At 43.2% G+C, this 27,716-nt stretch overlaps 1 protein-coding gene across 1 annotated transcript in view; it reads left to right on the top strand.

The window, feature by feature from the left end:
- The first annotated feature begins 1,083 nt into the window (after nucleotides 1–1,083).
- SLC30A7 (solute carrier family 30 member 7) overlaps nucleotides 1,084–27,716 on the top strand; it is a 43,965-nt gene continuing 17,332 nt past the window's right edge. The window contains exons 1-7 of the mRNA XM_066624022.1: nucleotides 1,084–1,272; nucleotides 2,120–2,221; nucleotides 7,681–7,794; nucleotides 13,293–13,380; nucleotides 20,210–20,336; nucleotides 21,612–21,767; nucleotides 25,767–25,817. Coding sequence (XP_066480119.1) covers nucleotides 1,193–1,272; nucleotides 2,120–2,221; nucleotides 7,681–7,794; nucleotides 13,293–13,380; nucleotides 20,210–20,336; nucleotides 21,612–21,767; nucleotides 25,767–25,817 — 718 coding nt within the window. The 5' untranslated portion in view covers nucleotides 1,084–1,192. The remainder of the gene's footprint in view (nucleotides 1,273–2,119; nucleotides 2,222–7,680; nucleotides 7,795–13,292; nucleotides 13,381–20,209; nucleotides 20,337–21,611; nucleotides 21,768–25,766; nucleotides 25,818–27,716) is intronic.

Genomic DNA, 27,716 nt, shown 5'->3' with positions numbered 1-27,716 from the left:
ACAAGTATCACCAGTGGTACTTAAGGTGGTGTCTGGTGGTACATGTGGGACCCCTGGACAGCTGCCGCCTGGCAGTGAGACCAGGAACGCGACACAACAAACGGTAGGAGGTTCCAAAGCATGCTTTTCCACACTTGAGAAAGCCCTCTTGTCCACCCTGAGCCTCTTAATGGTGTTTGTCATGTCACATTCTGGCCTCCCAACCCAGAGTAACTGGTGATGATGTAATCACCAGTTACTTCCGGTAGTACTTTGAATGGGTGGACCATGTGAAGTGGTTCGGTGGAGGACGAACGTTGAGAAACACTGCCTTAGATGGGGACATCCTTTGTAAGGCCTGCGAAAGATCTGGGTAGATTCACAAAATGCTTTCTGTCATAAAAGAGTCCATTTGTTTTATTTTAAAACATGACATTTATTAAAGACACTTTCTCTTTTAATCTGTGGAACTCTCTGCCACATGATGTGGTGATGGCATCTGTCTAGAAGCCTTTTTAAAGAGGAGTGGACAGACTTCTGGAGGAAAAGCCATCACAGGCCACAAGAAGTGATGGGCTGTGCCGCCTCCTGGCTTTAGAGGGGGCCGCTTCAGAGTGCCAGGCACAGGGGGGCAGCAGGTGCAGGTCTCCTGTTTTAATGAGTCTGTGGAACTCCCTGCCACAGGATGTGGTGCTGGCGCCTGGCCTGGATGCCTTTCAGAGGGGACTGGACAGATTTCTGGAGCAGTGACAGGCTGTGCCGCCTCCTGGCTTTAGAGGGGGCCGCCTCAGAGTGCCAGGCGCAGGGGGGCAGCAGGTGCACTCTCTGCTGGTCTTGAGTGCCCTTGAGGCATCTGCTGGGCTACTGCGTGATACAGGAGGCTGGACTGGGCGGGCCTTGGCCTGATCCAGCAGGGCTGTCCTTATGCGAACAGAGGAGAGGCGCTGCTCTCTGCACAGAGACTTGTCAATCACTGTCGCAGGCGGTGAGCGCGCGCCAGCCGTCCCTCCTGCCTGGGCACCGAGCCCAGGCTCCCCCGCCCCTTGCCTTCGGGCCGCGCATGCGCACCGGCCTGGTTGTGCCGGAAGTGGCTGCTGGCGGAGAGGGCCGGTTCCTCGGCTGGCAGCGCTGCCCAGCACAGAGCGAGAGGCGCCGGCTGCTGTGACGCCCCCTCACGCCCGGTCTAGGCTGCGGCTGCCCCCCCCCCCGGAAGATGCTGCCTTTGTCAATCAAGGACGATGAGTACAAGCCGCCCAAGTTCAACCTGCTCCGCAAGGTGTCGGGCTGGTTCAGGTGAGCCCGGCTGGAGAGGCCCGCGGGAGGAGTGGGGCAGCTGCTGCCTGCTGGGTCGCCTTAGGGGAGCAGCTGTGGCCGGCGCAGCCCTGAGTGTGAGTGAGCGAGTGAGTATGTGTATCTGAGTGTGAGAGTGTGTCTGAGTGAGAGTGTGTGAGACAGAAGTGGCCCCTAGTGGCGTGGGGGGTGCCCCACCTAGGTGGGTGGGGAGGGGGGTCTGTGTCTGTGTAAAAGGCAAGAGGGGCAGTTGTGCCCAAAGTCTCTGGTGGGGCCTGTGGGGGGGAAATGGCAGTAACTGCTATTGGACTTAGGCCACAATCCTGTCCACACTTTCCTGGGAGTAAGCCCCATGGACTTTAATGGGACTTACTTCTGAGTAGACATGCATAGGATTGGGCTCTCACGTGTGGTGCTGGGGAGGGGGCTGCTTGGCCCACGCTGACAGGTGTGAAATGGGGCAGGTGGGCGAGCAAAGATTGTTCATAGCAAAAGGATGTTGTCACAACCTGTGCACGCCCAACAGGAAGGGGACCCTGTAGTGCATGCCTGACGTTGCTTTGGCCAGTTCAGGCCTCCCTGCTGAGGATGTGGCCCTTTTATATGGCCAGACCCCCCCTCAGGTGCCAGCATATGTGTTGCTGTGCATGATCTGCCAGCAACACTGGGGAGGCAGCCCTAGTGTGAATAGGGTACTGCAGGCACACTCTGTGTGTGTGCAGGGAGCCAATGCATATGATGACTTTCCTCCTCCCCCTTTTCTCTGTTCTGCAGAGGAACTTGACCAGCTGACAATTCTTCCACCTTCTTTCTTTGATTCTCTCTTTCCTACCCTGACTTCTCTCTCTAGGTCCATCCTATCAGACAAGACATCACGAAACCTCTTCTTTTTCCTTTGCCTCAATCTCTCCTTTGCCTTCGTGGAGCTGCTGTATGGCATCTGGAGCAACAGGTACTGGGGAAAGGAAGGGGAGGGGAGTGGAGAGGGGGTGGTGCTTCCTAGCTAAACACCAAGGCTGTGGCTGGTGCTGCCACGTCTCCTTCCCGCCTCTCTTGAGGAGGAAGCTCCGGCACTCAGTTCAGTGATTTTGACTGAGAAGTAGTAGCTCTGGAAATGAGGGTGCAGAAAAGAATTGGCTTATCACAGGCATCTCCTTGGAGAGCTGGCTGAAATATCTGTTATGTGGGGGTTTTTTTAAGGGAAACTTTCAGGTGCTCGTTTTTAGATTAAGAGAAGTCTGGTAAGAATAGATTTCAAGCTTTAGGAAGAAGAAATGGCACGGTTTTGATAGGAGAAACTGCACTAAGCATATAGGAAAGTTTCCGCAGATTTTCATCCTTTCTGATTGACTTGAAGAGTTTGAATAACTTTATTTGCATATAAAAGTTGATGGATTTGATCCTATCCAAATTTCTAGCACTGATTTAGCTGTGCCAGTGAGGTACATACTGCATCCTGTGGTGGTGGAGTGGTCATGGAGGCCTACTTAAGGAAATATTTGTTCCCTTAACTCAGGGCAGAATTGCGACTGCATTAGTCCTGGAAAGTTGGATAGGATTGGGCCCTTAGTGCTCCTGAGAATTGTTAAAACAGCAATACATTCCATAATTCCCATTACTTTAGTGTTGCAGTGCTCATTTTTCCCAGTGCCACCCAGAATGTACTGCTTGTGTGGGCTACAATAGCAGTCATTTATGCCTGGATAATTGGGGCCAGTTTCCTGCTTCATAATGACCATGTCTCCTGTAACCCTGTTTCACACAGTTTTAGAATTTCTGTTAACATATCGCCACGTTAAGAGAGGTGTTACTATATTGCAGGATCCTTGTAGCCCTGTTGAAATAGTGAGATAAGATATACAGTGCTATGAAGGAAAACTTTACTGAGGTCCTGCAGATTAGAAATTACTCCAAGGCAGGATGTTTAATCCCAGTTTCTATAAGTAGGGTAGAGAAAGGCTGTCTGAAACTCTGGAGAGTTGCTGCCAGTCACTGTAGATGATACTGACATTGATGGACCAGTGGTATAATTCAGTATAAAGCCGCTTCCTATGCTTGCTAGTTTATTAATTTTAAAAAATTGTATCCCATGCTTCTCCCATTAGGGAGGTGCTCAAGTCAGCTAACAGTACAAAGATACGAATAATAAAATTGCCAAAAATACAATTCAAAGCAAACCAAGACAGATCGGAGAGCAGCAAATAAAAACACTAACCAAAATTCAGAGAGAAAGACCAACTGAAACAGATTTTTAACTGGTGCTGAAATTGAAGTAGTATGAGTTTACCTCTTGTAAGAAGGATTTCCATAATCTGGGTACCACCAAAGAGAGTACTGTTTCATGTGTTGCCACCACTTCGTATTTGTTGGACTGCATAAAAGTGCCCAACCTAAAGGACTCCAGGGACAGGTAGTATCATGTGGGAGAAGGTAGTCCATCAGATACTCTGATCCCAGGTCATTTTGACCTGTAAAAGTTAAAACCAGTACCCTGAATTGCACCTGGAAGCATACCAGTAACCAGTGCAGGTGGAACAGTTCTGTTTGTTTGGTGCCAGTCAGCAGTTTTCAACTTTTGCAATATGTTGCTGTGCAAGCCAAAATTTCCAAATAGTCTTCAGGGACAGTCCCACATAGAGCAAGGTAACAGTAGTTAGGATATGATCAATGAATGGACCACTATAGTTAGGTTTGCTTGACCCAGGAAAAGACGCAGCTGGTGCACAGCCTAAGCTTGGCTAAAGCACAGCAGATGATGGTTAATAACTGTGCATCCACATACAAGGCTGCTTCCAGCCCTACTGTAGTTACTAGCCTACAGGGCAAGAACTTTTTGCCAATAAATCAAGCTTAGATAATCACCTCACCTTATCTCCGAGGTCACTCAGGAGGCAAAGGTTTTCAACTCCAGAGAAGTGGCTTTACAAGCAGCACCAGTGCAGAGATAATTAGAGGGCCGGAAAGCTGCAGCCAAAGTTAACCTTTTCACTGCCCCTGAGACTTCCATTGAATTGAAGCCAGCCTCCTTCCCTAAGTTTACAGAGCCTGCTGAAGCCTGTTTTGTGAATGCTTGCACTTTGCAGAGGTATGATTTTTAAACATCAGGTTCTAATCCTTGTTTCCACTTGAAACAAAATCCCAGGCTACAATTCAGTGCACTATTACTTAAGAATAACACCCATGGAAAGCAGTGGGTCTGCTTCTGAGTAAATAGGGTTGCAACTATGTGCAACTTCACTTACAGTAATTCCTTGTTGCTTGTCTCTCTACTGAGAATGGGATTGCACACTCCCAGTTATGTTATAAGTTGTATGTTATATGTTGAACCTCTCGCTTAACACACCAGGCACCTTAAAGAAGGATTTGATTCATGGTTCTCCTGCAGTGGTTCCCAACCTTTTTTTTGCTTGCATATCCCTTAGCAGCCCATTTCCATAAATTTTACCCCTCATATTAGCTAAATGCCACCCCTCCCCTTGCCACCATGTCTTCTGCTATTGTTGCTTCACTTTCTGTGTGTTATCGCATCTTTGGTTGGGGCATGCTATTGTTCTGTACATATGGTCTGGTGCTTCATCTTTTCCATATCTCCTGTTTATTCTATCTGCATTTAAAGCAGTGCCCATATTTCTAAAAAGCAGTTGGCCTGCTATAGTCCTCATGCTGTTGCTGGCTCCTCCTGTGAATTTTTGCAGTACTGTGAGTTCTGCAGGCTGAACCATAAATGAAAAATCTAAATGATTTGACTATGTGACTGTGAAAGATGAATTAGACTATAAATAGAAATACAGAATTCAAAACTAAGATGTTTAAAGGGTCACTTGAGAAGAATGCTTTCTATTGGTGTTTTAGAACTTCTGATTAATATAAATTACCTCTGGTCTTAATTTTTTTAAATCAAACTGTAAGTTTCACTATTCATTTACATGTCTTGATAAAACACTATGTCCCAGACAGGCCAATATTAACAGCCATGCTTTCAGATTATAGTAAATATGGTATGGAGGTAACCATATGGTTATTCACCTGGGGTGAATATGGGTTCCTACTGGGTAGGTCAGAATGCTCAGCCTGCTGTGTGAGGTGCATTGATGGGTTAGTAACACTTTTTAATGGGTTAGCATATTTTGGGTTTTTCCTTTTAAACTGATTTTTTGGGTTTTCCTTTTAAACCTTACCTTGATAGGATCGCTTAAGTGGCAGAATAATCAGTTAAATTGCTGGATTGTGCCACTCAGGGCACAATCCCATCCAACTTTCCAGCACTGGCCCAACTGCAATGCAGCCCTGAGGTAAGGGAACAAATGTTGCCATACCTTGAGGAGGCATCTGTGACTGCCTCCCCACCACAGGATGCAGTGCATACAGCTGCAGCGGCAGTGGAAAATTGGATAGGATTTGACCCACAGTCAATAAGTATTGAATTAATGAGATTGAAAGTTTTGAACGTGCATGCTTTTATTGATTGCTTGGTTCTTGTGCCTTAAGACAGATCGGTTCACTAAAAACAATTTAATTAGATAACCCTAGATGAAACATTTCCAAGCTGCTGTCAGTTGTGGATGATGGCCCCAAAAAACTTTATTGGAAGAGGTCACACAATAAAAACTGTGTAACCATATCACTAGGAATGGGATACGCCTCCTTGTGATATGTTGGACTGTGTGAATTAGCTCTCTTACAATAAGATTCAGAGTAGCTCTTAATGGTTTCAATAATGAATTTTTACCTGTTCGCTGTGTTTGACTTGTTGTAGGCCACTATGAGCACCTTTTGCTTGTAGACATATGAAATATAATAATATTGTATCTTTTTCAATAGGCGTAGGCAGTGTAATAGCTTCTCAGCAGAGTTGTAATATTAGTTGTAAGTGAAATGCTCATAGATGTGCATGTTCAAAATACTGCAATGTGGTCCTTTTACCACCAGCTGAATCTGTGTCATTAGATGGGCTTGTTCAGGAAATAATTTGTCATGACTTGGCACACCCATAAGTTTCCAGTTCTCAGGTTGGGTGAGAACCAGGTAATTATGAATGGTAGAGTAAGGTGGTTGCCTTTCCTCCTTTGTGAGAATTGTTTTGATATGTTATGTTGACCAAGTCTGCACATTCAGCAGAATGAGGTAGCAGGAAGGGCTACATAACTTACTACATACATACTGCAGGTGGATGATGCTGTTTTTGAATGCTTTTCTGTATGGAGAAACTCACTGCATATAGAAGACTTAGCACAACAAGAAGCAGGATGGTCCTTTCACAGGTTCAGCAGGAAACCCTCTCTTGCCCCTCCTCACATGACTTATTTTGTCCCATGTGCATAAAGCATGTTGCAACCAGCTTCCCCTTCCCGTTCAGGGAGCTGGGCTGAGGCTTTCATGCCAACTTGAGGACATGGTGGGGACACCCCTATCACTCTGCTGTTCTCCCTGACCCACTCCTTGAAGTCTGCAGTATCTACCTTATTCTGCTTCATGATGGGAGAAGCCCTGAAGATTAGGTTAAATCTTTTTCCCTGGTGGCCACTTTTTAAAATTTGCAGTGAATTTTTATGTGGTTGAAACATTTAAAAAAGTGTGATCTGCCTACCCAATGCTTGAAGCAATGCAGTCCGCTCTACCTCTTCAGGATTCTGTCACCTTATTCCAGCCATTTTCAATCTTTTTCATCTCATGGCACACTGACAAGGCACTAAAATTTTCAAGGCACACTATCAATTTTTCAATTTTTTGACAATTGACAAGGCACACCATGCTGCTGGTGCAAAGCTCACATCGCCGTTGGCTCTACTAATATATAACCGTCCCCCAAACGTCTGCAGCACACCTGCAGACCAGTCATGGCACACCAGTGTGCCACTTCACAGTGGTTGAAAATGGCTGCCTTATTCTGTTTCATGTGTAGACAAGGAATACCATCCAGTTTCCCTTCTGTCAGAGAAAGGGCTTTTCCATTGGAGTGAGGATGCTATCCTAGGTTTTCTTTTTCTGAAATGTTGGATTTCCAACTGTCTACCTAGAACAACTGCCAAGTTTTATTTATTTTTGGCTGGGGTTGCACGGTTAATGAAGGAATTAAATATTTTAGCATCTATGAATGTTCCTAGTGCTTTGTGTAGGTAACCAGGAGACTTGATAAGTCTTGATAAATAAGCTTGCTGCTTACTGCTTTGTTAGCCTATGTACCTGAATTAGAGCTATCTTGACGAAACTTGCAGTTTTGTGGTCCGATACAGCATCTAGTATGTTCATAGACTTTTTTAAGGTGGGAAAAGGTCCTTCATTCAGCGAAACACACACTGTTATTTGAATGAACCTGTATACAGTGGAACTACTAAAAGTTTTAAATTTCTTTGATGTCTGATTGTGCTGTATGTTCCAGATCTAACTGAACTTTTGTCTTTACTTTCCCAGTTTAGGTCTAATATCGGATTCTTTTCATATGTTTTTCGACTGTACTGCTCTGTTAGCTGGTCTGGCAGCATCAGTTATTTCTAAGTGGAGATCAAATGATGCTTTCTCCTATGGGTAAGTAATTGCAGCTGGTGCACTGTAGATGTTCTAAGAAACCTGTTTGTTGCATTATTTACCTGTTGATCTTGAACAAAAAATCTGCAGCTTTATTAGCTTGCTCTGTTAGGTGTATTGATGGCGTTGGGCTATAAATACTTCTAATGTAATTTCTGTTAATGTAAATTTATCTGCTGGATCTCTCAGCAGCTTTGACCATGATGTCCTTTTTGGTTGGTTGTCCGAGTTGGGGCTTGGGGGCACCGTTTTGCCGTTTTGGTTCTGCTCCCCCTTGGGTGACAGCTTCTAGAAGGTGGTGCTGGGTGGGTGCCTGCTCAGTGCCCTGGCCTTTGAGGTTTGGGTACTGCAGCATTCTATTGTGTTGCCATTGTTGCCCCATGTTGCCCCATGCCATTTAGCATGTACGGAAAACTATTGGGAAAGGTCATCCAGGGATTTAGAGTTGGGTGTCACCAGTGTGGAGATGATACCCAACGCTATCTCTCCTTTTAGTTGGATACTAGGGATGTTTAGGTCCTGCATTGTTGCCTGGAGGCGGTTGGCAACTGGATCTGGGCCAACAAACCGAAATTAAATCTGGACAAAACAGAAGTTCTCTTGGTTTGGAAATCCACGATGCAGGTACTTTCAGCCTGTTCTGAATGGGACTGCACACTCTGCAGGAGCAGGTTTGCAGCTTGAGAGATTCACAGCTGCTCCTGGATTGTCAGGTGGCAGCTGTGGCCAGGGGAGATTTTGCCCAGCTTTGTCTGGTGCTCCATATGTAACTGTCTCTGAGTTGTTCAAACTTGGCCATGGTGATCCATGCCTTGGTGGTATGAGGGCTAGATTTCTGCAAAGCATTCTACATAGGGTTGCTCTTGAAGGCTGACTGGAACCTGCAACTAGAGGAGAATGAGATGGTTTGGGTGGTTCTGGGGCTGAGTGGTTTGACTCTATTAAACCGCTGCCTTAGCTGTCAGATCGTTTCTGAGCACAATTCGGAGTGTTATTTTTGACCTTTAAAGCCCTTTATAGATTGGAATCAGGAAATTTGAGGGATTGCCTTCTTCCATATATTCTGGCCCACCCTGAGATTGTTCCAGGGGGCCCTCCTGTCTGTGCTGCCCTTAATGCAGGCATTTTCCTCAAGAATATCGATGCAAGTAGAGAAGTGGTAGCTTATGAGACAAATTACAAGCTTCCTTCCTTGCAGCTACTATACTATATACCTTTTCCTGGAAGTAAGTGCCATTGAACACGTTAGGGTTTACATCTGAGTAGGCATTGACAGGGTGATGTAAACAGATGGCACCTCCCCCCCCACCCCCCCCACCCCCAGGAAGAGGATCCAAGCAGTGTCGGCTTCCCCCTTGTTTTCCCAAGCTGATAGAGCAAAAGATCAAGCAAAAACCTCTGTTACTGCTATCTCTCATACTCTCCACGAGCAAGTGGGAGAGATGGAGAAGGAAACCCATATGGGTGTTGCTTCCTAATGTGTGCTAATTTTGTGGAAATTGTCCTTTGCCCTGTGGGTTTCTGCACCTTTGGTTTGGCTCTAAGATGCTCAACAACTTCTTGCTGCTTGGTATGAATAACAGTATGGTGTATGGTGTCAGAATGTTTTGTTTTCTTCTTCCTTCAATGTGTGTGGTAGAGATATAGTATATCACAGTTTAGTTCTTAAGTGGGGCTACAGGCTCCATTTGTGACTGCTGTTCAGTTTGGTGGTGGGGTCTGTGTTGTGTAATAATATGCTTTAGTGATTTTCAAAATAGTGGTTGCCTAATTTAGTGCAATTTTGGTTGGTGCTCTTAAATATTCCTAGCCTGGTACAGGAAGTAACTTTCATGTGTACTTTTTCAGTAGCAGAAATACTGGTTCTGTGTTTTGGGAATTGCTGCAAATAGATTTTAATATTAATTTACTATAGAGCAGTAGTTCCCAAACTGGTGGGTTGCGAAGATCCAGTCTGGAAGCACTGGCCTATGCTCTTTTAAGGGGCAGGGAGGGGGGAAGGCAGTGACGTGATCCCCAGTATTCTGCTGCTGCTGGGGTAGAAGTGTTTTTTTAACCTACCAGCAGGTCATGCTGGCCACCAGGTGGTGCAGGGAGCCCCACAGAACCCTCTGCAGGACTTGCCAAGTCTCCAAACTTGGCACTAAAAATAGCAATCAGAAGCCACTTCTGGTTTTCAATCGCAAAACTGGAAGTGGCTTCCAATTTCTATTTTTAGTGAATCGGAGGCTTGGGGAGCCCCATGGAAGGTTCTTTGGGGCTTCACGTACCCTCTGAAGTCCAGTGCAACCTGCTGATAGATCAACTCCCCCCCCTTCTGTCACAGCAGCGGCTCAATCTGGGGATTGCCTCACTGCTGCAACACCACTCCTGCAAAGACTCAAGTGGTTCCCTGCTCCCACAGAGGACTTTGGGAACCACTGCAATAGAGAATTATGAGAATACAGGTCCAGCCTATTTATACACAAATTTCTTATACACAAATTTGATTCAACACGAATGGCCCCTGCAAATGAGAAGGAATGTGCTGATCCCTGGAGAAGGGGAAAAATGCACCCCTTTACAGTTCTTTAACAATAACCTCATTAATGAGAGAGAGAGAGAGTGCAGCTGGCTGACAATCCATCAATCCTTCTCTCTCTCCAGCGGACCTCTTCCTTCCCCCTGAGCACTCCCCTGAGTGAAAGAAAGGTGATCGCTTTGCATTGGTGAAGGGAGGGATTAAGTGAAGCGACTTTCTAAGGCTTAGAGGAGGACTGATTGATGGATTGTCTTCTTAATGACTCTTACATAGCAAAGGTCAACAAGGCTGTTTTTAAATCACCAGAGCAAAGAAACTTTGTTTTTTAAATTGATTTGCTATACAGGTGGAGCCTATTTATCCGTTAGGTTAGTTCCATTCTGTGACTCGGCAGGTTTAACAAAAAATGTGTTGTGCTAAATTCCATAGAGTTACGCAAATACACTGCAGCCTGACACTTCCTGATGGAAGGAAATTAAGGCAGCTGTTATCAATTCCCTCCCCTCTGTACTCAGCCCTCCCTGTTGCCAGCTGCCAGGCTTCTTTTACATGGGATGCTGATCTTTTAAGAGTGCAACCCTATGTGTTTCTATTCAGAAGTAAGCCCCATTGTAGTCAATAGGGCTTGCTCCCAGGAAAGTGTGGAAAGGGTTGTAGGCTAAATCTCATGCTTTGCTTGGTGGGAAGGCTGGCTTGTGTTGGTGATTGCCTGCACCATCTCAGGGGGGGGGGGGAATTTGGGAAACACTCTGGGTTTTTTAAAGCAATCCTCTTTGTTGCTACCATACCTGCCCCTTGCTTGCTCCACCTTGCTGCACATGTTCTGGCTACGGAGATTTTTGCCCCCCCCCCTTCAGCCTCTTTGCTGGCTGAAGGTGCTTCAGGAGCGTTGCTATTCCTTTGCAAGTGGAACCACTTCCATGGCTCCAGGGCTATTCCCTGCTTGGGCGAGGCGGAGCCTTTTTGCAGTGTTTTGGGCTGCCTGGAAATGGAGCGAGACACCAGCACAGGGCAAACGTGTGTGTGACTTTCCATTCTCGTTGAGACAAATCTGCAGATAAAAAAAATCTGTGGATAAATAGGCTGCACCTGTAGTTTTTTGCCATCCAGTGGGTGCATGGAACATGTGAATAATGAGGCTCAACCTGTATTCTTATTGAGAGGTTAAGGTGTGAAGTGTTCTGACAAAATACAATAATAGCATGCTAGACTGAAAATGTTTTATACTTCATGTTGGCTAAAAGTTTTAGATAACAGTTTATAGAAATGACATGATAGAGTTTCTCTTGCTTGCTTGTACTCCTAAGGGAAGCCTCAGCATAAGGGTTAATGCTGCGGTTTTCAAATTCTCTGGGAGTTTGAAACCCGCAGTAAGTCTTTGTGGGGGCGGGGGTGGAGGCAGCAGGGGCAGGGGGAAGGCAGCGACGTGATCCCCAGGAGGGCAGGGCTGCAGGATCCCCAGGAGGTCAGGGAAAGGGAGAGTGGAGCGATCTGCTCTGCCTCCGCAAAAGTGGAAGTGGAGCGCGATCGCCCCACTCTCCCTTTTCCTGACCTGGGGAGCCCTGCAGGTGCTCACGCAGGGCTCCCCGCACCCAGGGACTGCTGCTGCAGGGACTGGAGGGTGCACCCCAGTCCCTGCAGCCCGGTCAGAAGGGAAAGCAGAGCGATCGTGCTCAGCTTCCGGTTTTGCGGAGCGGGGCGCGATAGCTCCGCTTTCACTTTTCCTGACCTGGGGAGCCCTGCTGAAGGTTGCGCAGGGCTCCCTGCACCCCAGGCAGGCTGCAGGAGGCTAGGGCAAGTGCACCCAAGCCCCTGCAGCTCCCTTGAGTGGCGCAATCCTGCGGATCACGCCACTGCCTTCTCCCTGTCTCCTGGCTGCCCCCGCCTCTTAAGGGGGTGGAGGCCAGGACCCACAGGCTGGGGCATCACAACACCCCAGTTTGAATACCACTGGGTTAATGGAAAGAAGCTTGAAGTGCTTTGGAATTAGGACCGTTGCAGAAGGACTACATAGTCAAGCAGACATATAGCTTTGGACTGCTTGTCTTCATCACCTGAGCCCCCCAAGAACAGTAGCTCCTAGTCAGCCCACCTGCTGGGATTGGCATATACGAACCAGTTGAGCATTCTAACTGGCCAAGTTGTAGTGCAGGTGGGAATGCTCAGGTGGTTGTAAACTATAAAATGAGACTGACCTATGATCTTGTTAAACTTAAGTTTCTATTTAACCTTAAAGGTTACTTCAGGTCAAGCCCAAAGATAGCTGCCTGAGTTCTGATCTGGCTCTGGAAAGCTCTTGTGTAAGTACTATTAGGCACCAGTGAGCTAACACAGCAAAGCTATGTACATCTACTCCCAAAAAACTGTGCATAGGGTCACAGCATAAAAAGTATTTGTGTTAGGGAACTATGTTTTGGTTTTAGGTTTGCATGTAAGTGTCTGCTTTTATTTAAGAGATATTTCCATCACCCAGGCCATTTTTCCAGGTCTGCTCTTTACATTCCTTCTCCTTTGTGTTACCCACCCTTTCTTGTGTGTTAATGAACTATTCTTGTGTTCTAACTGTTCACCTGTTCATTGCTGGTCGATTTCATCAAGTGCCTTGTCCCAGTCCTCCTGTGACCTTGGCTGTCCACTGCAGTCTGGATATTGAGGAGTTCTCCCTCTGTGGGAGTGAGGCTTCCAAAGATGGGATCTCTCTGCAGAGCTTTGTCTTCATGCTGGTAGCAGGGTCTTCCAATTTTTAGTGCTCGCATTTTCCAGGTTTTGGGATAGACAACAATTTGTTTATATTTTGCGGTATGTTCTACTTCGTGAGCCTTTTTGTTAATAAGTACATATTGCTTTTTTAATACTTTGGGGGAGATTGCTCAGTACCTGCTGCCATTGTGTGCGTCATTGAAAAAAGCAAGAAATAGGTGAAGGTTTGGGGCTAATATAGTGTATTACTGACGCTTGCTTTTCTTGGTCCTCCTAGGTATGTTCGAGCAGAAGTACTAGCTGGTTTTGTAAATGGTCTGTTTCTAATCTTCACAGCTTTCTTCATTTTTTCAGAAGGTGTTGAGGTATGTTATGAATATGGATAATTATTCTTGATGAATAGACAGATGTGTATTTTGGGCAGGATGTATTAACCAAGTTGCAGAAGACAAAAGCTCAGAATTAGTGTAATGGAAGAAAAAAATAAAATGGAAAGTGCTGTAGAACAGAGCAGTCAAATATTTGTGTGTTGTTTTTTTGCACAATATATCATTGCTTCAGTAGTTTATCCTTGTAAGGAAGTTGAAAATGGCACTATATCTCTGCTTTTTTTGGAACCAGCATGTAGATGCTTTTAGATTTTCATGCTTGTAGATTTTGCTTTCTCTTTTATTAAAGAGGGTTTGAAGTCACAGCAAAAGACATCTAAAAAAGGGAAATGAGAGATGTAGAAGGGGAAAAGAACAAGCCACCCCTTCCAAAACAAATAAATGGTAACAATAGGATGGGATTATGGGATAGGTGGCTAATTGAACATTCTTCAGAACCTAATAACTTACAGGCAGCTAATTTTCCAAGCAATAGTTCGCATTCTCTGTTCTCCATGGCAATAAAACTAGACTTTCTCTTGTTTTGGAAAAACAAGATTTTAAAGAAATGCATATCCAAGTAACCCTGTTATTTTTAGTAGTTAGTAGACCTTTAATGGCATAAAAACATCTATAGCAAATTCTACAAACAATAACACCAAAAAGCGTACAACACAAGCGTTACGCATCAGAAAAAATCTATCCACAAAAAGTAAACTGCTCAACCAACCAGTACTATGACTCAGGAATCATGGCTTAGGATCAACTATAAAGTGTTCTGGGATTCCCAAAGCAAGTGAAAAAAAACAGGTCACACATTTTACAATGACAAATTAACTTATCTAAAAGCAGGAGTTTTTGAAAGAACAAGAGCCAGGTATCTGGCAACAGCAAATGTCAAGGATCCAATAGCATCTTCCATAAACCTTGAAAGAGAAAATTCACATGAGGGAGGATAATAGGAAAACCAGGTGGCTAAATGTAATTTTCGTATAGAAGAATGATGAGGACAGAAAAATAATATATGAGACAGAGTGTCTGGAACTTCCTTACAAAATAAACAAAGACGTTTGTCTTGAGGGATACACAAAAAACGACCATAATGTACTGCGGAAGGAAATATGTTAAAACGGGCTAGCAAAAAGGCTCTTTTCAGCTGTGGATTAGTGAGAGTGAAAAAGTAATTAGAAGTCAAAGCATGTTGAGGAGATAGACCAAAGAAAAGAGAACAAATGGGATTGAGGGTACTTTTGAGAAAATTAAATTCAGCCAAGAAAAGATTCTCCCTAATAATACTGTAAGCTTGTTGTAAGCTTAAATCTGCTAATGCTTCGATAGAAAAATTAATGGAAGAGAGTTTTGCTTCCACTGAACGAAGCCAAGAGGAGACATAGGAATCCTTTAATAGAACCGAAATAAGAGAATCAGAGGACCAAGTTAAGTGAATTTTGAGCCAAAATTTAAATGTTAACAGCTAGGCATAGGTGGAGGGAAGATGAAGACCTGGCTCTATTAATATAGAAGAAAGACGAATAAGGTTAGGAATTCCAAGAATCTTCCGAAAGAAGGAAGCAGCTAACCGATCAATATCCTTGGTAACTACTTGTATCCATAATGGTACTCCATAAAATAAATGGGAAATAATCTTAGATTTAAAAATTCGAATTGCAGCAGGAATGAATTGATTTCCGGAATTAAAATGAAAATTTACAATAGCTGAAAGGTGGGTGTTAGTGGAAGAAATAATTGCCTTTTTGTGAAGAGACCATGATAGTTTATAGTGAAACAGAAGACCTAGATATTTAAAAGATTTGACTTGAAGGTACAAATGAGAATTGATTGACCAAATGGAAGGGGACCAGTGTCGGGAAAAAACCATAATTTGTGTCTTTTTAGAATTAATGATGAGGTCATTCTTCTTACAGTATGATTGAAACTTAGTTATAAGTTCCCTTAGCCCAGATTTAGTTAAAGCCAAGAGAACAGCATCATCTGCATAGAGCAATATAGGAACCGGAAGATTATTAATTACTGGAAGAGAAAAAGAATTTGTTGCTAAATGAGAAGGGAGATCTGCCAAAAATAAATTAAATAGTAGGGGGGCAAGGATACATCCTTGCCTCACACCCTTATTAATTGGAAAGCTAGAAGAAAGAACATTAGAAAAGGAAATCCTTACTTGACAACAATTATGAGAATGAAGTTGACGAAGTAAAAATAATAAACGGGAATCAATTCCTCAATTATTGAGCTTATTCCATAAAAGATCTCTATTTATAGAATCAAACGCACTTTGAAGGTCGATAAAAGCAACAAATAAACTAGATCTGTTAAAAATAGAATATTTCTCTGCTAAAAATGATAAAAGGAAAGCATGGTCAAGAGTGGAGAGTCCTGGGCGAAAACCAGATTGTTCAGTCCCTGGAAGGTTATTTGAGCGCGCCCAGGACGATAATTTAGAAAGGAGGAATTTGGCATAAATCTTCCCAATGCTGGACAAAAGACTTATTGGTTGGTAATTGGACGAAAGAGCTGGGTTATCTTTCTTAAAAATTGGAAAAAGAAACGAATGCCGCCATGCATCAGGAAAACAACCCGAGGTGTTAATCAGGGTGAAAAGTGAAGCTAGAGGGTTTGCCCACCAACCAGGATTGCTTAATAGGACCTCATTAATTATGAGGTCAGGGCCTGGAGCTTTGGCAGGTTTAAGAGAGATAATTAGATCTTGAATCTCGGTCGGGGAAACCGGTTACCATTCGGGGAGATTCTGAAGGGCATCATTTAGGAGAGGAGGGGAAGGATGAGAATAAAAGGTTTTGGAAAAGTAATCAACCCAAGTAGCCTCTGGAATTGGAGGGTGTATAACGTAAGGGGGACGACACGCACTTGTAACTGCAGACCAAAAGGCCTTGTGGTTTTTGGACAAAATGGCTTGATGTAGAGAGGACCACTTTTTAAGGGCATAGTGTTGCTGTTTATCCTGAAACTTTTTACGACATTCACTTCGAAAACGAAAATAATTCCTTAGATTATGACAGGAAGGACAACTACGGATAGAATAAAACAAAGAGCGAACTAGCTTTTTAAGCCTCCAACATTCTGCATCAAACCATGTGTTGCTGGCGTGGGAAGAAGGTAGATTCGGACTAAGATCACTCAGATGACCAACCAAAGAAGCAGTTAAAGAATTAAAAACTTTAATTGCGTCAGGACAGGTCTTAGAAGAGGATAAATCTTGTAAAAGAGAAATAGTCATAGGAGCCTGAGTCCAACAAGCTAAGCCTTGCTCTGCTGCAGGAGTCCATCTGTAGGGCCGGGTTGGATTTGGGGAAGGCAAGGAAAAGGAAGGAGCCCCAGAAGGGATTTGAAGGGAAAGGCAAATGGGTGAGTGATCACTTTCTGAATGGGGACTAACATAAAAATCAGTGAGGAGGGGATCAAGGTCTGAGGAAATTAAAACATAATCAATCACGCTAGCTCCTCTAGGAGAAAAATGAGTATACTCTCCAGGGATGTCCCGACCCCTGGCACCATTTAAAATAAATACATTTGCTAAAATACACAAATTTAAAAAGGATGGAGCAAAACTATTTATTGAAGAATCTTTGGAATGTCTTGACTTTGAGAACCAGGGGGGAATTTGGTCTACAAAATGCCAATTCATAAATTGAGCTAAAACTGAATTGGAAGAACCAATTCTAGAATTAAAATCTCCAGAAATAATCAGGGAAGCCTGGGGATGAGATTTGGAAGAAACAGACACAATCTCACCAAGATCTGACCATATATCTGGTGGGGCCAAATTTGTTGGGGGGATATACACATTAAAAAGAAGAATTTGAACTGTTTTAAACTGAAGAAGAAAAATTTGGAAATAAAGTAAATTAGTATGAAGCTGTGTAATACTATAAGGGGATCCAGACCTGGCGAAACAACAAAGACCCACACAAGGTCTTCAAAAAACATTCCTCTTAAAAGCAGGAGTAGAGAAAGAAGTATAACCTGTTAAAGACACTGGGGACGTAGACCAAGTTTCCTGCAGCAGGATAAGGTCAAACTGGGAAAGAAATCTGATAAAATCTTTGTCAGAACGCTTGGAAGACCAGCCTGAAATGTTCCAGGTTATAATAGTTAAAGGAGGGGGGGGATGAAGAGACAGGAAAAGAGAGCTGTAGTCAATGAGTGAGTGAACTGGTGGAATCTACTACTGAGACTGAAGGGGATGGGGAGGGACAAGAGGACTTTAGTGGGGAAAGGTAGAGAAGGAGAGGATCAGAAGAGGGCGAGGAATCCACCACACTATTGCTCCTACAAGTCTCCTCCTGTCCATCAAGGGGGGCAGGGACATCATATAAAACAAGGGCATCATTAGTCAAAACAGAGGAAGGGACTGGAGACATGGAAGGTTGTCCCTGCAGGGAAGAAGGAGAGCCCATAGGAGACTTAACAGAGAGGAGACCCCTTTGAGTAAGATCCAGGCTGCTATAGGAAGAAGTCTCGGAACCTACAGCAGCAATCGAGGGTTTGGATTTGTTAGATAGAAAAAAACTAGTAAAATTATCGAAATGAGGGTCATTTAAAAAAATGGCACCTGGACAGGGGTCAGGGATTTCATTAACAGGCAGGAGAAAACCATGATCCTGATATAATGCACTCTGAGATAGAGGCCCCTTATCAGGAGCTAACAAGCAATTTGCGGATGGCTGTGCTGGCCTGGGCATGCAGAGGACATAATCATCAGTATTGAAAGAATTTGCAACAGCCCTTGAGTTTTCTTTAAGTTCATCTGTCATTTCCGCCCGTGCTGGAACATCTGAAATTAAGGTGGTAATTGAATGATCGTTAAGCTTCTCCGGAACAACAACATGCTTGATAAAATCAGGGTCCGAGACGGCTCTCACTACATCACAAGAAGTGGGAGAGACGTAGGTGGCAGAAGAAAATCGCACAGATGAAGAGGAAAGATGCTGAGCAGAGCTGTCAATGCTGACGTCATTAGAAGTTGAAAAGGAGTGAGCTGGAGCCGTGAATAGACCATCCAAGCTAGAAATGGAACAATCCATCTCTGGCTCTGTAGGTGAAACTCTAGATATTGTTTTCTGAGTTGATTCTGTAATTTTTCCATCTATTTCTGTAGCACAGAAAACATTGGGAGAATGGATTCTATTCAAACTAGTTTGTTGTTCCTTATCTATATTACAGCTGGAAGAGAGAGAAGAGTGGGAAGGTGGCTTTGGAGTCTTTGTAACTTTCCTTGTAAATTTCAACCTAGGTCCAGCTTGTTTAAATACTCTCTGGATAATAATATTGCAAGCTCTCAAATGAGATCTGATGTTGAGCAACTTGTTAGAAGTGTGGACAGAACTAAAAGATAAAAAAAGTCGCTTAAAATTCAGGCGGGTGGGAAGAAAAAAAAATCCAATAACTCCTCAGAATGAAGTTCATGATTCAGCAGCTGCGATAGGGAGTTCAAAATTCTTGGCTTGTTAGTCCAAAGAAATGCATCATATCGTGGAATGTGTAAAACGATGTCTGTAGAATGCAATAACAGCTGGGTTTTACAAGCAGGCCCCACTGACCGATGATTGCTCTTAATCATTTCTGCTGGTGGTGAAGAAAGGGGGGTGGGGTGAGGCTAGTTTCTGGTTCACTAGCTCCATTCCTTTTACACCAGGCAGCAAGCTGTGAGATGTTCTGAGACGCAGAGTTAACCTGTTCTCCAATTCCACCCAGCCGCTCCAAAATTAACAATAACGTATGCGCAGACATCAAACAAGCATCACTCAGCTGCTGTACAAGAATCTCCGGCGGCAAGCCAGCTCCCAAAGTTTGTTCACCCTTCCGATCATACTCCCCCTCAGGGGAAGAGTTCTTTCTCCTCCTTTCCCTCCCTTGTTGCTTCCTGGTCACAAAGTCCGGAGAGGGGCAGGCAGTGTCACCCAAGAAGGATAACAAGGGCGGCAAAGAGGAGTTATTACTCACGGCCCTTGAATCCTGTTCAACCGGCTGCTCCTTTGCAGAAGAGAGATAAGAAACTATTTGAGACTGGTGATGTATTTTAAGTTTCTTTTCGCAGCCCTTCTTTTTTTTCTTCGCCTCCCTTGAATACTTATCATCTGGGAGGTTAATTCTTATCCTTTTCTTCCCCCTAATTGGAGGCATAATCTGTTATATTTCAGTTGGACGCAGGGAGAGAAGTAAAAACGCTGCTATCCGTTCCGCGGCTTACCGGAAGTCTCTGACAAAGAGTTAAATCCCCTCTCTAACCCTGTTATTACTACGCATAATGCTTTACTTGCCATGAAAGTAGTGGGGAAATAAGCTTTGATACATCTAGGTGAGATGGATATGACTACTATAGGGATATGAGTTGACTGTACATGAATATGACTGTATAGGGATATGAATTGCAAAGAGACTGAGTTGTGAATTGTTACTTCTTTGGTTTGAATCTCTCCTCTACTGTGATCTCACCAGGTGGTCTTAGGTAAAGCCACTCCTCACTGTCAGTTCCTCAGATGCAATACAGGGATACTTCTAATTACTGGTCTTGGTTATTGTAAAGAGTGCAAAAGGATGTGAAGCACTTCTTACACTCAAAGTACTATACAAATGCTAAGTATTAATTTTATCATAAGCATTTTGATTGCATAGAATTCTTGTCAGAAGTTTTCATACTAGTGAGCCTTCAAAAAAGTAGTTTCCATATTAAAATGAATGTGGATTACACAGAATTGATATTTAAGGGAAGCTGAGAATAGATGGTGTTCGTAAATGACTTGCTCTGAAATGTTTTGTTCTGAAACTTTCTGCTTCACTGTTGCAGAGAGCACTTGAGCCTCCGGATGTGCATCATGAAAGACTTCTTCCTGTTTCCATACTTGGGTTCCTTGTAAACCTTATAGGAATTTTTGTGTTTCAACATGGTGGACATGGCCACTCCCATGGTTCTGGTAAGATGCTCAAATAATTATTCTTCTTATTGATTCCTTTGTCTCAGTTCCAGTAGAGGACCCTATATTGTGTTCTATTATGCAGCAAACTATAGGATTCAGTGTTTTGCCCCAGTGTGATTTTTCATGCTCTCATTGTGGTGCTGCATCTTTCCTCTCTTTTGTGGTGGCAACCATTGGTCCTGTTTAACCAACCTGATGAACTTCTTGGAATTCCTCTGCTCCCCGAAATAATTTTAAAGGGAAAAGGAGTTTTTCCCCCCCACATCCTAGGGCCACTTGGGCCTTGTCCCCGTGGCATCAGCCAAATGCTACAGTAAGAAGCAATTGGAGAGCTGTATAGTGCAGAATACTGCTGGTGAAGCAGCATGGGTTTTGAACTTCTGCTCTGTTGTAAGAGCTAAAGTCCCCTTTCTTGCTTTTACTGGCAACCAATTAAGTCCCGTAAAGTGTGTTACTACAGCTGTGAGCATTTTTGACACCTGTGTTGGCTTTTTGCTGCTTTCTAAATTCAGTGTGTGAAATTACTTTTTAATGTGTGGCAGGTAAATAACACTGTTTAAACTGCAGTAAACATACAAACTACTATATGGAAAATGCCTTATGTGTAATGGAACTAAAGTGCTGACAATTCAGACATGCTGTTGTTCAAAGTATAGTTCATATAGCATACATCAGTGGTTCTCAAACTTCCCAGGAGCTTTATTCCTGGGGTAAGTCTTTGCAGGGGAGGGGAGAGGGCAGCGACACGATCCCCAGGATTCCATCACTAACAGGAATGGAAGGGGGGTGCTTTTGCTTACAGGTGAGTGCAATCCTCCACAGGGCTCCCCGATGCTTAGAACATGTTAAAAATGCGAGCACACAGCGCTTCCTCGTTGTGACATTTTCCCCCTATGTACGCCTTGTGTATCATCTAAAATGAAGAGCGTGCTTTTTTCTTCAAAAATAAATATTTTAGTTTGCACATTCAGTTTTAATTTTAATTGCTTGATTTGTATGGTGAATCAAGTAATTTTTTGTTCTTCAGATTACAACTCTAGTATGGAGTTGTTTTGTTCAAGGGGGTAGCCTGCCTCAGTAGTAGATTTAGGAGTACTATTTAAAGTCTTCAAATGGTCCATCTATTTCAGCTGCCATGGTGGTAGGACAATGTTTTCTGGGTTTTTCTGTCTTCGGTAATCTGTGCCTTCTTCTCCCTGTTTTATCTATGCCAGTGGAAAAATTGACCTAGAGTAGTTGGCACTCATGATTAAAAATATTCTCTGTTTACAGGACATGAGCACAGTCATTCATTGTTTAATGGTGCTCTAAGCCATGGCCATAGTCATGGAGGACATGGCCACAGTCATGATTCCAAGCATGGGCATGAACACGGCCATTCTCATGATCACAGCCATGGGCACTCAAAGAGCCAGGATTACTGTCATGGTAAGTATGTGAAGTAGGAGTCTCAAAGTTATGCTTGTATATGTTTGCTTATTAATTAAAATATTTATATGCTGTCATTCCACCCCATTTAAAGGGTCATCAAGGCAGATTACAATTTCCAGGCAGTGAAATACATAAAAGGCAGCAGAAAACAGCAAAGTGCTAAGTGCTACAATGGCTAAATTCTCAGAATCCCACCATACAGTCAGGCTGGAATGGATGTTCAAACAGAGTCCCACTGCGCTTAATCCACGAACCACACCACTATAGGTTCACTTCTCTCATGTATATAGCTACTGCCCTTTTTGGTCCTGTCCAAAAAATCTGCTCCTCTGTTGTGACCCCACATAGCATCTAATTTTCAGGTACCTGGCATAGCTCCAAATTGACAGCACCTAGTCATGTAGCCCCTGTGCTCATCAGATAACAGGCCTCTTTGCAGGTTACTCCTCTTTGGTTCCCAGAGCAGTAACTCTCCATACTGGCATCTAAGTTGTCAGTTTTATTCCTCTGGCTTTGCAGTTCTCCATCTACTTCAAACAATTTCAACACTTCCAACCAATCAGGATTTTAACCCTGATCTTACAGAAAGAGCATCTTCAAAGCGTAGCATCCCCCAGCATTCTTCTTCCCACATTTTCCCACTCACTCCACTGAGAGGATGTGGGGGGGGGGGGCATCACCTCCATGACAGTGACCATGGCATCATTGCTTACCTAACTTTACTACGCAGAATGTGAAGATAAAATGGGCGGGAATGGCTAACCATGTATTCGACCTCTAAGCTTCCTGGAGGAAAGGTGGGATAAAGATGTTATAAATACCTCTATTGACTGGTATTCTTAATGCCTCTATTATGAAAGGAAGAGTGTTGATCAGCCTGATTTATGCAAAGAGTCTTCCTTTTTCAAGAAAAAAAATCTTACCTTATAAATCCATAACAATTATTGTCTGGTATGGAGCCTCCTATTAAGAACATAAGAAAAGCCCATCTAGTCTAGCCTCCTGTAGCTCACAGTAGCTCACCAGATGCCTCAGGGAGCACACAAGACAACAAGAGACCTACATCCTGGTGCCCTCCCTTGCATCTGGCATTCTGAGGTAGCCTACTTATAAAATCAGGAGGTTGCACATTCCCATCATGTCTTGTAACTTGTGATGGTCTTTCCCTCCAGAAATTTGTCCAGTCCTCTTTTGAAGGCATCCAATTACCACATCCTGTGGCAAGGTGTTCCACAGACTAATTAAACACTGGGTAAAGAAATATTTTCTTTTTTCTGTCCTAACTCTCCCAAATCTCAGTTTTAGTGGATGTCCCCTGGTTCTGGTGTTGTGTGAGAGGGGAAAGAATATCCCCCTATTCACTTTATCCACCTGCTGCATAATTTTGTATCTCAGTCATGTCCCCCCATATGCATCTTTTTCTAGACTGAAGAGCCCCAAATCCTGTATCCTGTCCTCATAAGGGGGTGCCGTAGCCCAGTAATCATTTTGGTCATTCTCTTCTGCACCTTTTCCATTTCCACTATATCCTTTTTGAAAATGTGGCAACCAGTACAATACTCTGGGTGCATCTGGGATGCAATACTCTAGGTGTGGCCTTACCATCGATTTGTACAATGGCATTATAATATTTAGCGGTTTTATTCTCAATACCTTTTCTAATGATCCCTAGAATGGAATTAGTCTTCTTCATTGCCCTGCACATTGGGTCAACACGCTCATCGAGCTGTCGACCAGCACCCCAAGATCTGATCTGTCACAGACAGTTAAGAACCTACTAACCACTGGTGAGGCTGGTTCTCACACATTTAGCACCGGGACCCACCGGGACAGAATGAGAATCTGTTGGGGCCCACCGGAAGTGATGTCCTGACCAGAAGTGACATCATCAAGCAGGAAAATTTTTTACTGTCCTAAGCTGCAATCCTACCCACACTTACCCAGGAGTAAGTTTCCTTTACCATCATTGTTAAAAGAATATACATAGTATATTTGTTAAAAGTGTAGGTCTATAACATTTCCCCAAATGCAGTCACATATCATGGTAGCATCAAGTCTAATAAATTAAAAATAAAATATTGAAATGAATGGGGACCCATCTGAAATTGTCTTACGACCCACCTAGTGGGTCCCAACCCACAGTTTGAGAAACACTGCACTAGCCTATATGTGAAGTTTTGGTTTTTTACCTCAATGTGCATTACTTTACACTTACTTATATTGAAACGCATTTGCCATTTTGCGGCCCATTCTCCCTGTTTGGAGAGATCTTTCTGGAGCTCTTCACAATCACTTCTGGTCTTTACCACTTGATAAAGTTTTGTGTCATCCGCATACTTGGCCACCTCGCTGCTTAACCCTGTCCCTCGATCATTTATGAACTGGTTGAAAAGCACCAATCCCAGGACAGATACTTGAGGCACTCTGCTTTTTACCTCTCTCCACTGTGAAAATTGCCCATTGACACACACACTCTGTTTCCTGGTCCTCAACCAGTTCCTAATCCATGACCTGCCCTCTAATTCCCTGACTTTGGAGTTTCCTCAGCAGCCTTTGATGAAGGACTGTCAAATGCCTTCTGAAAATCCAGGTATATAATATCCGCAGGTTCTCTTGCATCTACATACCTCTTGACCTTTTCAAAGAATTCTAAAAGGTTTGTGAGGCACAACTTGCCCTTACAGAAGCCATGCTGTTTCTCCTTCAGCAAGGCTTGTTTGTCTATGTGTTTTAAGATTCTATCTTTGATGAGGCATTCCACTATCTTACCCAAGTCCCCTCTCCCTTGTCTTTTAAAGTTTGGTGTGACATTTGCTATCCTCCAATCCTCTGGCACTGTGGGCATTTTAAGGGACAAGTTGCATATTTTAGTCAGGAGATCAGCGGATTAGTTCTTCAGTTCTTTAATAACTCTTGGATCGGCGCTTTCTGGTTGTGGTGATTTATTGATCTTTAATTTGTCAATTAGGTCTGAAACATCTTCTCTTTTAACCTCTATGTGATTTAATGCCTTAGTCAGGAGGGGCTGTTCAGGCAGTGGTACCTGCCCAAAAACTTAGGACAGATGCAAATAACTTATTTAATTTCTCTGGTATCTCCAAGTCTTCTTTTATTTCCTCTTTTCCTCCCTCAACACTCTGAGGGCCAACTGCTTTTCTGAAAGGTTTCCTACTTCTATTTGAAGAAGCTTTTATTATTTCCCTTAATGTTGCTGGCCATACACTCCGCAAAGTTTTTCTTGGCCTCCCGTATCACCTTCTTGAATTTCTTTTGCCACAGTTTGTGTTCCTTTTTATTCTCCTCATTAGGGCAAGACTTCCATTTATGGAAGGAAGATTCCTTGTCCTTTGCTCTAACTTTGTCTCTCTCTCTTTGCTCGTTAGCAATGCTGGCAACCTCCTGGACTTAGTCAAGCCCTTCTTCCTCTGTGGTTTACACCTATTTTAAAACCTGTTTTTAGGGAAAGTAATTGAAATATCTGTGTTATAGCTGGTTTGGACTCTAGTAATATTATTAAGATAATTCCAATCTAAATTCTCACTATTGGGTTTCAGTGCTTTACATGTTCTGGCTTTGTTTAACTTGCTCCTAGGATTCTCAGCCTAGTTGCAGACTGCACTTAGATACCATCCATTGTTTAGAAATCCTGACATTGTGTGCTGAGTTGGCAGACAAGGAGGCTTTTCCTATGGCTTCATTGTTAAGTTGTTCCTTCCAAATCTTTCCCCTTCTTGCCTTTAAATCTTTCTGTGTTTTTGGAGGAATTGCTAATTTATGTGTTTTCCCCACACCCCTTTCCCCTGTAGTTTCTTTGCGATTGAAAGTAAAAACAACTGTTCTGTGGTTTCAAATGCAACTGTGGGTAAAGTCTCCCCAGTTGCATTTGACTGAGAGGAAGCTACATTTTGTAAAAGGAGTCCTTAAAAAGAACGTCAGAACTGAACACAACTCTATAAATGTTACAAAAAAACCTTAAGTTTTTTACTGTCTCTACAGATGACCATCCCATTGAAATGGCTGCAGGATCCAGCAAACAGATTTTAGAAGGTATGACATGAACTTAGTGTGTTAAATGAGCATAATGTTGACCCTTGGAGGGAAAAAAGTTTTATGTGAAGTTCACGAATAAGAGCAAACCACTTTCTTCCTGTTTCATTTAGCAAACATCTACTTGATATTGTAATGAGTTATTAATTGTACTGGTATACAAGTATATATTCTGTTTAACCTGCAAGTCTGAAGCTTTGAACTTAGTAACTGTAGCACTCAGTGTGATAGCCTTGCATAACTAAAAGTTTTCAAAGTATAAGAGAAATAAACTAGTGTGCATTTCTTATGAGCTACTAGATAGAACTTTGGGAATGATGAGAGACTCTTCCTTAGGTTTGGTATTTGCATAATGGCTGCAAAGGTTTAGGGCAGTCTGGAGAATTCTCAGGTCATGTCATAATCCTCTAGAACAGCAATTTTCAACCTTTTTCATCTCATGGCACAATGACAAGGCACTAAAATTGTCAAGGTACACCATCAGTTTTTGGACAATTGACGCCCATTGACAGCAGGGGCTTGCATTCTCCAGTGGACTTAGTAACAAATGACCTTCCCCAAACTCTTGTGGCACACCTGCAGACCATCCATGGCACACCAGTGTGCCACGGCACAGTGGTTGAAAATGGCTGCTCTAGAGCCCTCTAGACAACTGGGAAGAACATAAAGCAGCAAGGTAACTGAAAGCTCATAAAGATTGTGTTAAATTTTACTTATTTACTGGGGAGTGAGTTGAGCTCATGTACAGTTTTCAAAATGGAAACAGGAAAATGCAACTTTTAGTCTTAGCATGTAGCAGATTCTGTTACTCTTGAACTTTCATGAATTTTCTGAAACTATCTTTTTTATTTGTTGCAATATGAAGGATTAAAATGCAGCATTTCTAAAGTAATTGACACTTAAGTACATTCCTGCTGGATGAAACCAAAGGCTCATCTAGTCTTGCCTAAGCCCATAAGTCAGAAAGAAAAGGATACTACTCTTCCGTCATTGCTCTTGTCCAGATGCATACTGTTGCTGAACCTGGAGGAAGTGCATTACCATTCTGACTAGAAGGAAGTGCATAGCCATGCAAGCAAGTGGCCATTACCGAATCTTGTGGCAACACATTCCACAGAATAATTTTGTACTGTGTGAAGAAGCACCTCCTTTTGCCCATCTTAAATCTGCCACCAGTTGGTTTCATTGGGTGATCACATGACACTGTTTTCAAGAAGATTTGCTTGCAATGCTGGAAGAGGGCAGGTGCACAAGGATCAGCAAAGCTTCATTTCCAGTGTTTTCCTGAGCTTGCCAACTTCTTTCTTAAAATCCCTGGATTTCCACACTGAAAAAGTCTGGACTTTTGAGAGAAAATGGTTATTAGTAAAATTTATTCATTTATCAGTGTGTTAAATTACTTGTATTTGTAGCTTCATAAACAGTGTCAAGAGGAGAGTTTGACAAATAGAAGTATAAAGCAGTGCGCAAGTCATGAACATATAGAGTTGATATTTTATCTCTTTGTAGGAGAGCTTATTTAACTTGCTTTTCCATTATCTGCCTGCAGAGTGTGCCACATACTTGTTCTGTACATTTATACATTGTGTAATGCAGATGCTAGATTTATTAGTTACAGACCAGTGGCTTATTCATGCAAGAGTAAATGCTTTTTGATGGTCCTGTAACCTCCCCCTTTTTCTGATAAGTGTCATGCAAAAGAATGCAAAGAATTGTATAGAATACTGCCAATGTATTTTTCAAGTCCTCTCCCCCTTCCCCATATCTGTTAATACATGGCTGGTTGCTATACCCCCCAACTACCAGCAGAGGGACCCATAGGTTTAGTTTTTGGATAACTACAAAAACATTCACCTGTACTATAGTGGGTTGTCATTTTCCCAGATTTGTATAACTTAC

This window comes from Tiliqua scincoides, chromosome 4 (assembly GCF_035046505.1).
Source record: "Tiliqua scincoides isolate rTilSci1 chromosome 4, rTilSci1.hap2, whole genome shotgun sequence".
NCBI classification, from domain to species: Eukaryota; Metazoa; Chordata; class Lepidosauria; order Squamata; family Scincidae; genus Tiliqua; species Tiliqua scincoides.
The sequence above is the reverse complement of the archived record's forward strand: the minus strand, read 5'-3'. Positions and strand labels throughout refer to the sequence as shown.